The 14,131-nt window shown below is 49.5% G+C and overlaps 1 protein-coding gene across 1 annotated transcript in view; it reads right to left on the bottom strand.

The window, feature by feature from the left end:
- NID1 (nidogen 1) overlaps positions 1–14,131 on the bottom strand; it is a 79,632-nt gene that overhangs the window by 26,232 nt on the left and 39,269 nt on the right. Inside the window, exons 9-12 of the mRNA XM_031460815.2 lie at positions 13,664–13,807; positions 8,129–8,254; positions 4,170–4,319; positions 3,053–3,175 (exon numbers count right to left, since the gene is read on the bottom strand). Of these exons, the coding sequence (XP_031316675.2) occupies positions 3,053–3,175; positions 4,170–4,319; positions 8,129–8,254; positions 13,664–13,807 (543 nt within the window). The remainder of the gene's footprint in view (positions 1–3,052; positions 3,176–4,169; positions 4,320–8,128; positions 8,255–13,663; positions 13,808–14,131) is intronic.

The raw sequence follows: 14,131 nt of genomic DNA, 5'->3' as shown, positions 1-14,131 counted from the left end.
AGGACAGAGGGGACAAATCGTCACTGCTTCTGCCCTGCCCATCACTGGCTGACACTGCAGCAGCCATGACCCTAATGACTCACCCTCCAAGCTAGTTTTTTTTTTCCTTCAAAACTAGTCCCCTCTGAATAGAGTAGATACCACAAGATGCGGACCCCCTCATCCCTGCACTTCATTGTGTTTGGAAGTAGGACACCAGATGACACTACATTTTTTAAATTAATGTTTCAAGTATTTAGTCGTACAAAATTAAGAAAAATATGATGAAAACCTGTGTTCGTATTCCAGCTGAAAAAAAAACATTAGAAATACAAATACAGCCCTTGCGCGGTCCAACTCCCTCCCTCCCACCAGAGAAGTAATCTTTATCCTGAAGTTTCTGTTTCTCATTCCCATGAGTGTGCTTTATAGCTTTCCTACATCTGTTTATACGTATGTAGGTGTATGTTCATACAGAGTTACATTTTATATACACGGGATCATACTGCATGCCTCCATTTATAACTGGTTTTTTCCCCCAATGTGTTGTTGAAAGGTATTCATTGTAACTTCTGTTTATTATTTCATCCTATGAATGGTACCCAAGCTCATCGAGCCATTCCTCCTGTTGACAGTCACTTTGATCTTTTTCTGCTACAAACAATACTCGGGAATATTCTTGCATATTGTTAGTGTGCATTTGCTCCCGAGCATATACCTAGATGTTGAATTTCTTAAGAAAACAGGGTGAGATACCTCAAAAGCAAATCCTAGCAAGTAGCTCGTACTGGTTTTATCTTTGTCCCATCTTCAGATCCGAGCCTACCGGTCTGGATTGGTTTCTGTTTAGTCAACAGAGCCTTGAAGAGGGGGCAAGGAGTTAGGTTGAAAAAACAAAAACGAAAACAAAAACATCTGCTTCTTTTTGAACTGGAGATGTGGAGGAAGCCTGTGAGTCATTTTTAATAGTTGATGGAAGGTCTTAACTCAAATGGCCATAAACTCTTGTCTACGTAAGCTGCCTGTCAGAATCCCTGGGCAGAGCTGAGGCTTTTAGCCACAATTTCAGGACCCAAAGGTTGGCCTTGCCTGGGCTCATGTAGGCTGGGGGCCAGTAAACTTCTGTCAAGAGCCAGCTAGTAAATATTTCAGGCTTTGCAGGCCTTACGGTCTCTGTCACAAATACTGACCTCTGCCTTTGTAGAAGGAAAGCAGCTGTGGCTATCCAGAAACGAAACAGCGTGACTGTGTTCCAGCAAAACTTTATTTACAAAAACAGGCAGGGGGCCAGGTGTGACCTGCAGGTCATAGTTGGCTGACCCCCTTCTTAAGCAGAAGAAAACAACTCAGACCAGCAATATGCAGTATTGTCTATCAAAATTTAAACTTAACCTGATTATTTTTCTCTTTTTTAGATGGTCAATTATACTAAAAACTGGTCACGCCCAGTCCTGCTCAGAGTGGGAATAAATAAATAATTTTAAACACTGCCCGTAGGAGTGGAAACTGGTTTATTTCCTTGATAACCATCAAGAGCTGGGAGCCCCACCGCAGGCCACAGACTCCACTGGATACTGGGGACACGAAAATAAAATGTGTGAACACCCTATCTTCAAGGCACTCAAGGCTAGTAAAGGAGGCAGACACTGAAATAGTTATCAATTGCTTTAAAAAGTCATGAAGTGGGAATTCCCACTTATGTCTTACTGAGACACGGATAGTGGCATAAATATATCTGGCCCACAGCAGCAGCAGCAGCAATTGAAAATAAGTAACAACACAGCTGGCTAACGCCAGTCGGAGGTGTCAAATACACTCTTAACCGCATGACAGAATGCCGTGTGGTTTAGAGGACTGCACCCAGGTTGGGGCCCATCAGACAAACCTGGGCTTGGGTCTAAGTTCTCGCACTTACTACCTGTGGGACCCTGACTGTGCCTTTCTCTCTTTCAGCTTTAGCATCCTCTGTGTAACCAGAAATGGTAACAGTACTACTTTAAAGGTGATGATGAACACTACGTGAAACACGTAGGTAGAGCACCTGCACACGAATGGCAGCCAATTATACGTATTCCGTTAACAGCATCTGCAGAGTGCCTCCTCAGTTCCAGGCTTGGTCCAGGTACTGACCTAGGGCTACCGTTATCCTTATGATCTAACGGGGCACCACTTGAGTCTCAGGGCAGTGAGCAACTCTACAAGCTGCACAGTCCAGGCCTAATAGGTAATATAGGCAATTCTGAGGAGTCGTCAGTCTGCGTCTTCCTACAGCTGGTGGCCCCCCACCTCCCCCACCCCGACCCTAGCTCTATGCCCTGTGACTCTTAGGAATCTGTGATGGTTAATTTTATCTGTCAACTTGACTGGGCCACGGGATGCCTAGATGTTTGCTCAAACAGTATTCTGGGTGTGTCTGTAAGGATGTTTCAGATGAGATTAACCTTTAACTCTGTAGACTGAGTAAAGCAGATTGCCCTCCCTTAGGTGGGTGGGCCTCATCCAATCAGTTGAAGGCCAGACTTGAACCAAATGGTTGACCCTTCCCTTTACAAGTAAGGAAGAGATCTCCCTTCCTGATGACCTGTGAATGGAACATAAGATTTCTCTTGCCTTTGGACTCAAACAGAAACACTGGCTATTCCTGGATTTCTAGCTGGCTGACTGTGGATCTTGGGACTTGCCAACCTCTATAATTGTGTAAGTCAATTCCTTCTAATAAATTTCTCTCTCAATATATACGCACACAACATGCATGCACACACACACGTCCATTAGTTCTGTTTCCCTAGAGAACCCCAAAGCAGATCAGTTCTTATCCTGCACTGCATGCTCAAGTCACAAGCATAACCAGGCTCCAGGCTGCCAGTACAGTTATGGTGCATGTGTGGTACCCCTGGGAATTGTGCAGTGTACAACCCGCACTGCTCTACACTGCAGCTGGGCTCTCATCTCCCACCTGAACTCTCCACAGAGCCTCCCACTTCCCTACCTCATTTCCTCTCCCCAGGCCATGTGCTCAGTCCTCATGGATACGGCAACGACCCACCAACTCCAAATGTCCCTGACACCTTACCTCCAGGAGTGCAGCGGAAGCCATCTCCCTGATAACCCGGTTTGCACTGGCACGTGAAGGAGCCTGGAGTGTTGTAGCAGAAGGCATCTGGGTGACATCGGCTAGGCTGGCATTCGTCCACATCTGCAAAACAGGGACAGTGAGATTTCTTCTGAGATTCATAGTTTACACAATAATTTAAGCCACTTGCTCAGCTTTGGGGGACCCAGTTTCTGATCTGGGAACAGTGATTTGGAACTCACAAAACATTCCTTATCAAAACACTAACTCCTCCGCTTCTAGCTAGTGTATTTACACATATGTTTCGTTTTGAGGATAATGCTTTCATGAAAATCAAGCATGCAAAAGGAAAGTCGAGAGGGTTTTTTTTTTAATCATAAAATGATCCTTCTCATCATATACGAGAACTTCAAAATGTCTGCGAGCTTGGAGACAGGTCACTAATAGCTCAACGGAGAAAGCTCAGAGACAAGAGAAAGTTCACATGTTCAGTAACAAAGACAAACGGTCTCAGAAAGTATAATCTCTTAGGAAAGCTTGGACTTTCCAGAAATACTCTACGGTATAACGTTGAGTACGTTTGCAAACCAAGGGACCAGAGAACTGTGTTCCAAGTGATCTCACTTAAATTTATCTTTAAGAGCCCACTGGCCGCCAAGGATGGACGGACCTCAGGTCTGAGAGAATTCTGTGGGATCATTCACTCCCTGCCTCTGAGTCAGTTATCCAATCAGAGACTTCACTTTTTTCTAGAGCACAGGGTTAGAGCAGGCCAGGTGAATGACTGTATATATCTTATTATATAAAAGGCTGGACTTTCAGTTTGTCTTTCATGAAAAGACAAGCCATCTCCCCAGTTCCCGGTAGGCAGCAGGTGTCTGACATAGAGCCTGAATAAGCAAGTCACACAGAACAAAATGGCACGGGGAGGATCAGGGTCTTCCCCGGCGAGGACAGCCCCCAAAAGGAAAACGCAGAGTTCAAACTACTAGAGATACAAAGTGTAGCCTGGTGACCCAACAGAGCTGAGGGAATAATTCAGTGATGAGCATTTGACAGGTACCACCGAGGAGAGGTTTCCAGGTTACACAGGGAGAGAGTCGGAGCCACCACGCACCTTGGCAGGCTCGGCCGTCCCCGGAGAAGCCGGGCAGGCAGGAGCAGGTGTAGGAGGAGCCCCCCAGGTAGATGCACTGGGCCCGCTGGGGGATGTCGCATTCGTGGAGGTTAGACGCGCAGTAGTTGATGGGGCGCTGGTCCGCGATGGCTTCAGACAAAAGGGTGACACAGGATGTTTGAAGAACTCCCTGAGCAGTACCACGGCCCTTCCAAGCTCCCTCCACTTTAACCCACTGAGTTTAGTTCACTGAGGTGGACCTGCCTGGACCCCAGACCTCCAGGCTTCTTGTCAGGCTCACCCTTGCTCCCCCGGGGCTAGGACCCCTGGCTCCCCTCCTGTCTCCTCCCACCCGATCCCGCCTCTGACTGGTCTCCGCGGACTGACACCGCAGTGGACGTTCAGGCTGGCCTTCGGCCTCAGCTTCAGCCCGGGGCTCTGTCCACTCTCCACACCGGGCCCCCGGAACCGAACCTTCCCTTCATCCGGACGTGGAGGTGGACCTGCCTCCCGTGGCAACTGTGATGGAGCATTGGGGGCTGAGGATCTGAGACTCCCGCACGGTGTCCTTGACCCCGGGCCACCAGGCAGGTGGAACACTTGCTACAAATGCCAAAGTCAAAGCCACCCACTTCCCCCAAGGGGGTAGAAGCACACATTCTCAGGGAGGGGAGGAGACAGGGCGGTAGGATGGCCGGGGGCTCCTGGGGTGGGCAGCTCTGGGCTTCTACCAGGTACAGATGAGGCCACCACGTGGCTTTGGTCAATCACATAACTACTCGGAGCCTCCCGATCTTCCCCCGAAAAGGAGGAACCACTCCCAGCATCCCAAGCACAGGGAGGCCCAGTAGACGGGGCTATGAGTTTTCAAAGGGCCCTAATGCCAGAACTCACAGAGTGAGTTGTGACACACAGGTGAGACAATCACACCCGTCGAAGGCTGAGGTCTAGGGGGCGATTTCCAATGACTGGTCCAAGTCCTTTAGTTTGTCAGACACCATCTAGCTTCTGGTTTTTAAGCTCCAAGACCCAGGACAGGGCCCCGGTCCTGGCAACGTCAGAACAGAACCCCTCCCTCCCTCCAGGAAGCCCCTCCGCATTTGGGTTATCCCAGATACGGGAGGACTCCTCGTCCTTCTCTGCCACAAGCCTTCCCAAGATTAAGTCCAGTTTGTCCTGCCTCAGGTGCTTTGGGAGCTCCAAGCACTGCCAAGGGACCCGTAAAGAAGAGGACGCCCTTCGAAGGTCTGTGCCCAGGAGACGTTAGCCAAGTACCGGATTGGTGGACGGAGGCCCAGCCTGCGCCCTCATCAACCTAGACCCCTGAAGTCGGGAATGCTGGCTCACTCCCGTGGGACAGGGGCCATCAAACCAAGCCTTGGGGGCCAGAGTGTTGCTGGATTTTAAGTTGCTACAAGCAATCCAAATTTTTGTCCAGAACACAGTAACGCAGATTACACTGAACCCATCTATGGACACCCTCTGTGTTCTCTCTTCCCTCCCCTCCCATCATTTCTAATGGTCTTTTCTCCGGGGTACCCCTTCCCCGACTCCTCCAGCTCGCAAAGCGTGAAAGGGACATTCTCGGAGGATTGGGACCCAAAAAAGGCAGGAAAAATAGACTCAGACAGATCAGCCAGGAAAGGAGTCTCACTCCTCTGACATCAAACACTGATGTCATTCTTCGCGCATAAGCGATCATTTTACAAGTCGGGTTTGCTCCAGTGTCACTCCGCCCTCTCCCCTCGCCATTGTTAACAGGAGAGGATCTTATGACAGGATGGGCGGGTCCCGATGTCCTCTGCCCAGTCATCACCTTCACATACACGTTTCGATAATCCTCAAATCCTTGCTAAAAAACGGCAGTTTATAATTTAATTTTTTACAGCATGTTTTCCTTTAGGTAAGACACACAGAGGTTTTAGATGGTCTTACAGATTATGTTCATTCAAAGAGGAGTCATTTTAAAACCAGGACGGTCCCTGGCCCATCACGACAAGCGAGAAGCTGTCCCAGACACGTGCAGGAGAACTTTTCACTAATTCACACAATAGGGGCCCCCGGCACACCAAGCCATTCTTCCCCCAAAGGCTCCTAACCCCGCAGGGTGGCCGTTCGTCTCCCCACAATTGTCACCCTGCTGTTAACTCGGGCGTGGGGGGGGAGGGGTAAATTCTGGAAAGGAGGGAACATCGGGCTTAAAACGGGAATTAAAAAGTCATCACTATTACAGGTAAATGGTAAGTTGGGGTTTCACTTTCTGTTTCCTTCATTTCTTCTTTTTTTTTTAGAATTCAAAAAAAATTTCTTGAGGGGCAAGGTAATTAGGTTTTTATTTACTTACTCCCTGGTAACCACAGGTTTTAAAAATTTTTTTTAATTTATTTATTTTTAGGGTTTTGTTTGGGGGGGACTGGCTTATTTATTTAATGGAGGTACCGGGGATTGAACCCCAGACCTTGTGCGTGTTAAACACACGCTCTATCACTGAGCTATACCCTCCCCTGCCCCACAGTTTCCTTGCTGCGTCTGTGGTTTTCACACTTGTTTCTGAGCCATGGGAGCCATTATTCAAACAGAATAAACCTGTACTCAGAATGGGACACATAGAAGAATGGCAGAGTCCACGCCCAGCTTCCCCGTGCCCTGACCGGTGGCCCCCGAGTCAGCTCCGAGGTCTCCACGGGACGCACTGAGCCCATGCTACAGTCTGATCACCTCATTTTACAGGTGAGGAACCGAGGCCCGGAGGGGTGAAGCGTCTCCCTCAAAACCAAACGCCCGGGAGTGGACATCTGCACCCCATCTGACTTGCACCGGCCACTCGACCCCTCCAGTGAGCGCGGACACCAGGAACGGCTGGAGGCAGAAACACAGAAGACCAGGCCCCACACATGTCTGTCCCAGGACTGTCCACTTCCCCACCCACCGGGTAGAGGGCCCACTGCCCCAGTTGAGCCAAAATGTAAATGGTGCTGCCATGAAAAATAGACCTTCGAATCTCCTTCATCTCCAAAAGCTGAGAAGGAAGTCAGGGCAGATTCACAATTATTGGTCTCAGTTCAAAAAAATTAAAAAAATAAAAAATAAGGAACTTTAGCAGAGTTGAAATCACAGCTCTGTGCAAAGGGGACTGGCGTCTCTAACTTCACAGATGTTTGGGTCGGACTCAAAACATGAGAACGGCCTGTTCCCTCCCGCCCCGAGGACACCACCTCACCCTGGGACCCGGCGGCCTCATCTGAGTTCCAAGACAGAGCGGACAGAAAGCATGCTTAGGGCTGATAAACAGCAAGGAGGGGCCAGGGGATGTGCACTGAGGCGGCAAGAGAGGAATCTGTTTTAAATTGGGAAGAGATACTGAGTTCAGATGGCCCCGTCAGCAAGCTGCCCTCCAGACTGGAAATCTCCACAAGTCTCTGATCTTCAGGCTCTTGGACACCACAGGTCAAAGGGCAGCAGGCGGGAAAAGTGGGACGATATCAACAATCATCACCAGAATCATCACCAGCCTAACGCGTCATTAGCCTAACTCGTGGCCTTAACTTACGCACTTTGATGGGCCCGGATGCTCTGGCAGTAAGGCCACAAGCCCCTAGAAGGCGTCCCCTCCACCCAAGGGGTGGCCCTTGGCCACCACATTCCAGGAGAAACAAGTCTAAGTGTTTTAATAGCTGTTAAAAGAATCACGAGAAGTAAAAGTTGTGTAAGATGAGGCACAGTAAGGCCAAAGTTGGTAACAGGCGAGGGCAGGGCGTGACACGTGCAGACAGTCACATTGCTTGTTCCCTGTACGTGGGACCCTCCAGTCTGATTCAGCTTTGTGAACTGCCCTCCCCAGCGACAGAACCGGGAAGCTTCCACCTCAGCTCGGAGGACCCCCGGGGGCCACACCCCCCACCCAGCCAGCGACCTGCAGCACGTGAATGATGGTTTGGAAAGTCACCGACAGCACTCACCCACACACGCTCCCTCCTCTGAAAACCGGAAGCCCTCCGCGCACTCGCAGCGGAAGGTCCCCGGGTGGTTGTTGCAGATCGCGTGGCTCCCACACGCCGACGGCTGTTCCGAACACTCATCGATATCTACGGCAGATTGCGTACAAAAGGCAGACTTAAAAACATCTCTTCAAACATCACAAAATGCAATAAAGTGTAAAGTATTCTGGCCTGCAGATGGATCCATTTTAAAACACATTTTTTTATATTCTAAAAGCAGCTTTAAATAAGGGTTTTTTTTTCCCATTTTTAAAATGTTTCTCTTTTCTTTTCTTTTTTCTAATGGAGGGACTGGGGATTGAACCCAGGACCTTGTGCTTGCTAAGCATGTGCTCTACCACTGAGCTGTACCCACTTACCCCCCTTTTTTTCCCCTTTAAAGAAAACTGCAGTCTAGTTGATTTACAATGTTGTGCTAGTTTCTCGTGTGCAGCAGAGTGACTCACTTATACACATATATATACACATACATATTCTTTCTCATGCACTTTTTTCATTACTACAAGCTCTGTGCATAACTTGAGAGACTGATTCCAAGACCCCCCTCCTCTGTAAACCTGTGCTTCCCCCACCTCTCCTGGAGGCAGTCGATGAGCCTGGGGCCCACTGACAGCAGATGGGCAAATGGAAAGACATGCAGACAAGTATTCAGACTCTGAATCAGGTTCCTAAACCACAGAGCATCGCTAGATATGCTACTGTTCAAAAACGTTCCCTTCCTCCAGTGACAGTTACAAAAAAAGTTGGACAGTGTAAAGTCAACTTGTGACTTTCCAAATTGTTATCTAGAGCTTAACACACTGAAAGAACCCAAAGCCCGTAGGATGGGGAGTGATGCCCTCCCACGTGACCACACTGTAGCCATCGTGTGATTGCAACAAAGAGACGGGTGCCTGCAGCTGGATGGAGCTGGGCCCATATCCGCCTCCTTTGGTCACCAGCCTGGGTGTGGTCTCAGATAAGCTGCCTAACTACCCAGCCTCAGCTTCCCTGTTGGTAGACAAGCATGCCAGGACTCGTCTTGGGGTTTCTTCTGAAGATTGCACAAGATGGAGGTAAACCAGAGGGGCACCCAGCAAGCTCAAGAAGTGTAACTATTATTATCATTCTTAGGGGCTCATCCGAATCCACCAGCCACAGGGATGGATCTGGCTGAGTCTAGGAACATGGCCCTCAGATGGCCACTGGCACTGGACACCAGTCTGTGGCTGCCATTCCAGTAAGGCTGGTTGGGCCAGATGAGAGACAGAGCTACCTTGTCACTACCTTGGTCCACTGATGGATTGAAATAAATACAGTCACACATGGTCCTGGTGCGTCCACCTCATTCTCCGAGCGTATATACACAGTCACTTCTGGCCTTCCTAGAACTCTTGGAGACGCGTGCGAGGAAGATTTCGTAATGGCTGAGACCACACAGTGCTCTCCCCATCTCCACTCCCCTTCCTCGATGCCTTATCCACCTCCAATGGCCAGTGTTAGCCAGTCCCTTCATGGCTGAGACCAAAGGCCAGGCTGGCTTACTGGACAACTTTGCACAAGACAAGCACTCACAGCACATCAGCCCCACAGCTTCACCGATGCTCAGACAAAAACCCAAACCTGACAGCATTCAGCTTCCTAAAACACTCCTGCCTGGTATGTTTTTGTGACATGTTTAAGACCCCAGAGCTCAGACAGGAGGGCCGCTCCAGGCACAGCTGGAAGGTCACAGCACAAAGCCCCTCCCAAGGCGGCCTCTAAATGAGCCAGAGCTGGGACTGGGGTGGAGGGAGATTCAGCGAGTGTTTGCAGCTCCATCCACCAGCTGCTGCTGCAACGACGTGGGAGACAAAGACAATGCCGGCCTCCCTGTCCCAGCACCACGGCCCTCCCAGGACACTCCGGGCACGGATGTCTGGACGCGCTGTGCAGGCTGCGGGCTCCACAGCTTAGTCTCCACTGCCAAGGCCCAACGGCACAGAGCGAAAGCACAGCGGAGGTTCTCCAAGAGTCACTAACCCCCGGAAGGTCTGAGGAGAGGGAACCTGTGTGTTTCAAGGAAGTTCCTTAGGTGATTGGGGAGGATGCTGTGCTGCCCACCCTACCTGGGGAACCGTGCAAATAGGATCTGGTGGCCTGTGGGATGAGGGTGGGAGTGGGCCCCCGGGACCACCCCTCCCTCCACGCAAGTCTACACAGGTTATCCAAGCGGGGCCACACCTTTTCGTTAGAGCAAAACCCTAGCAACTTCCCCGCTAACATCTCCCAATCCTTACAGTTTGGAAATTCTTCCTAATGCCCAGTTGAAACCCTCCCTTCTGTAAACTGAGGCTGGGACTCTAATCCAGTCTTCAGTAGAAACATTAGTGGTAACTGTTCCTCGTAAAATATCACAAGATCTGCTTGGAGACCATTGGTCTCATTATTCAATATCCAGTCGCCCTCTTCTCTGGGGAGAGATTTCCGTTCACGAATAAATCACTCTCTCACCCCACAGGAAAGCTGTGGATTTTTCTTGCAATGACTGCTTCCTTTTTGACCTGTCTTTCAGAGCAGCTACTTTTCACATACTTTCCACAACTCTTTTCCATAATTTCTCCTTTTCATAAACAACAGGCTCTCGCAGAAGAGTCTCATGATTGATTTGTTAAATGTCTTGTGTGTTCTCAAAATGACTCAATGAGAAATGGCCCAAAACCATCTTTTACTCCCAACTGAGAAATATATGGGAGCCACTCTGCCAGACACCAGAGTTCTGTGATTCAACCAGAGATCTTCCCCAAATTACCTTGGCGGGTCACCCTGCAGGGTCTAACCGACACCAGCCTTGTTTCGGGTGTCGCCTGTCATTATATCAACGCGACACACACCGCATTACAAAGGCTCACCCTCAATCTCTTCTGAGGCACTTTCCTGGTCAAAATAATATGTGAAATGATCTGCTTAATGCAATTTCCTATCAACAGCCTCGTGTCTCAATGCATTAGCGCTCCGAGGGTGATTCTCGTGACCCAGAACAAAAAGCAGCCGGACCGGGAACAGACTCACATTCCAGGGTGCAAATCTGCCGGAATGAGGACGAACGCTGGGACAGAAGCAAGTGCACACCAACACCTGTCTTCCTGGGCGGGGACACCGGAGCGTTTTCCATGATAGCAACGATGACACGCACGGAGCTCGGCTGGCTGTGCCTTGGGAAGTGAAGCAAGCGCTCCCACTACCAGCTCAGGCTCCGGCAGTGGGACCAGCCCGAGAGGTTCGGTTTCTGCGGGCTGGGGAAGCGCCACATCTGACTGATGTCCAGTTGGCTTACGAAGCTGAAACGAGGCTCCAGAAAGACTGAAGCGGTGGATGCTTCCACTGGAGAAGCACGGGAGCCCCAGCCCCATGCGGTGTCCGGCACCATCTCCACGGCCCAGGAGGGCTCTGCTCACACGCACGCAGTATGCATGCAGCCACTCAAGACTGATGGGCTCTTTGGGGAAATACTAGGGACGTCTGATGATCAGAGGTGAGTAGGAACTGGTCCCCTGCCTGGTGGTATGTTCCAAGGAGGGCCAGTCTCAGACCGAATTCCAGCACGTGTGCAAAGTGAGCAGCAGGCTGGCTGAACAACTGCACAACCGGTTCCCGCAAGCCCAGTCCCTGCTCTGCATTATTCTGGATGTTCCAATGAGCACCTTACATCCAGTCTCACCCTGACGCGAATGCAGCAGGATCTGCTCCGCTTCGCGTTAACTCAGCACACTCAATCCGTCATTAAGTGCCGGCCCTGGATTCCAGACCCAAGGCATCGCTCCCAAATTCCAAGCTTGCTGGGCTCACCAGATCCTCACGCCCCCGTCACTCAAGGGGGCGGCTCGTGGTTCCCGCCGAACATATGTGTGCACACCACCCATTTCACTAGAGAAGCTTCTAGAATTCCTTACACCCGTTGGCGAGCCCTCTGTTGTGGGTTTTGGTAGCACTCAGTGAAGCATCTGACATTCTTACAGCAGGTGCCTCTGCTATGTGGATTCTTCCTTGAGTCAGGAGTCAATTAACTGCCCTTCGGCAGTGGATTAAAATTTAGTAACAAACAGAATCACTTTGCTGTACACCTGAAACTAACATTGTAAATCAACGACACTTCAATAAAAATTTTGTTTAAAAATTTGGTAACAAACATAAGTATCAAGCTGTTTATGTGAAAGTATTTAGAATCAAATTCCAAGTAATAAATTAAGTGCATTGAAGACATGTAATCCATGCCCTTGAGTCAGAGACTGAAGTGAGACTCAAGTTACAACGTTCCAATGTCCCGGGCTCTGTTTTCTCATCTATAAAGACAAGAATGAACCTCCCACCCATTAGGTCGGCCACTATCAAAAAACAAAACAAGCGCTGGCAAGGATGTGGAGAAGCTGCAGCCCTTGTGCACTGCTGGTGGGAACATAAAATGTTGCAGCTGCTGTGCAAAACAGTTCCTCAAAAAAAAAAAAAAAATCAAACACAGACTCGTGTGATCCAGCAATCCCACTTCTGGGCATATACCAAAAGAGTTGAAAGTGGAGTCTCAAACAGATATTCATACCCCCACGTTCATAGCAGCATTATTCACAACAGTGAAAGAACTAAAGCACCCCCAGTGTCCAATGATGAATGAATGGATTACAAAATGTTGCACGTGTATACCATGGAACATTCCTCAAATATTAAAGCCTTAAAAACGAAGGAAGTCCTGATACACACTACAACATGGGTGAACCTTGGGGACATTATGCTAAGGGAAAGAAGCCGTCACAAAAGGACAGATGCTGCATGATTCCATCTATATGAGGTCTCTCGTGTCATCAAATTCATAGGAAGTAGAATGGTGGTTGCCAGGCGCTGGGGGCATGGGACGGTGTTATTTAATGGGAACCAAATTTCACTTCTGCAGATGAAAAAGGGTTCTGAAGATGGGTGGCGGTGATGGTCGCACAACGACGTGAATGTATTTAATGTTGCAGAACTGGACCCGTAAAAATGGTGAGAGTGATCAATTTTATATTGTGTGTACATTAAATTACAATTAAATTATTTATTTGTAAATACATATCAAGTAATTTTTAAAAGACAGAAACGAAAGAATCTATCTCATTAGGATTGTTGGATTAAATGAGATGGTGTCTGGGAAGCACGGAACACAAACAACGCCTGGGGATTTTACAGTCAGAGTTTTTCACTCATTGTGTTTCTCACTCATCGTGGACTTTCTCTTCTCTTTAAACCTTTGCATTCTCAAGGTGGAGTGGAGTGTGGCCTTATAAATTCTACTCTGCTGCCTAGAGTCCGGGCATTTGACAATCTGCAGGAAGAGGCAGTGTCCCTAACATCACGGGGGGAACAGCAAGTGTGGGGCTGAAACAACTCCGGCGTGGTGAACCTGTCAGTGCTTAACTCGCCCGTGGTTCCTCGCCTCACCCAGCTCTCTGGTTTCCCGAATCTGTCCCCGAACCACCCCCACCCCCAAATCAGAATTGACGGCTGTACCGTAGCAGATGCGTCCGTCTCCCCGGAAGCCAATGGAACACTCGCAGGTGAACTGGGTCCCGGGGCCGGGGCGACAGGCTGCGTTGGTGTCACACCCGTGTGTACCGATGTAGCAAGGATTCTGAAGGGCATCAGGGGAGCCGTCTGTGAAGCAGAGACATCGAAGCCAAGTGAGTCCTCAGCAACTGACCAGTCTCCTCCTCCCACAGAAAGTAGGGCAGGACTGATGACCAGGAGCGCAGCAGAGGGTCCTGGAATGGGAAACCTGCCAACTCCTGCATCACCCGGGGCAGGATCAGCAAAATTCAGACTCATGCCTGTGTTTGTAAATAAAGTTTTATTCGAAAGCAGCCACACCCACTCATTTGCACACAGTCTATGGCTACGTTTGTGCTGCCGTCACAGAAGTGAGCTCCCGTGCAGAGACTGTGTGGCTGGCCATGTCTGAAAATACTTACTATCTGGCTT

This window comes from Camelus dromedarius, chromosome 8 (assembly GCF_036321535.1).
Source record: "Camelus dromedarius isolate mCamDro1 chromosome 8, mCamDro1.pat, whole genome shotgun sequence".
Lineage (NCBI taxonomy): Eukaryota > Metazoa > Chordata > Mammalia > Artiodactyla > Camelidae > Camelus > Camelus dromedarius.
The sequence above is the reverse complement of the archived record's forward strand: the minus strand, read 5'-3'. Positions and strand labels throughout refer to the sequence as shown.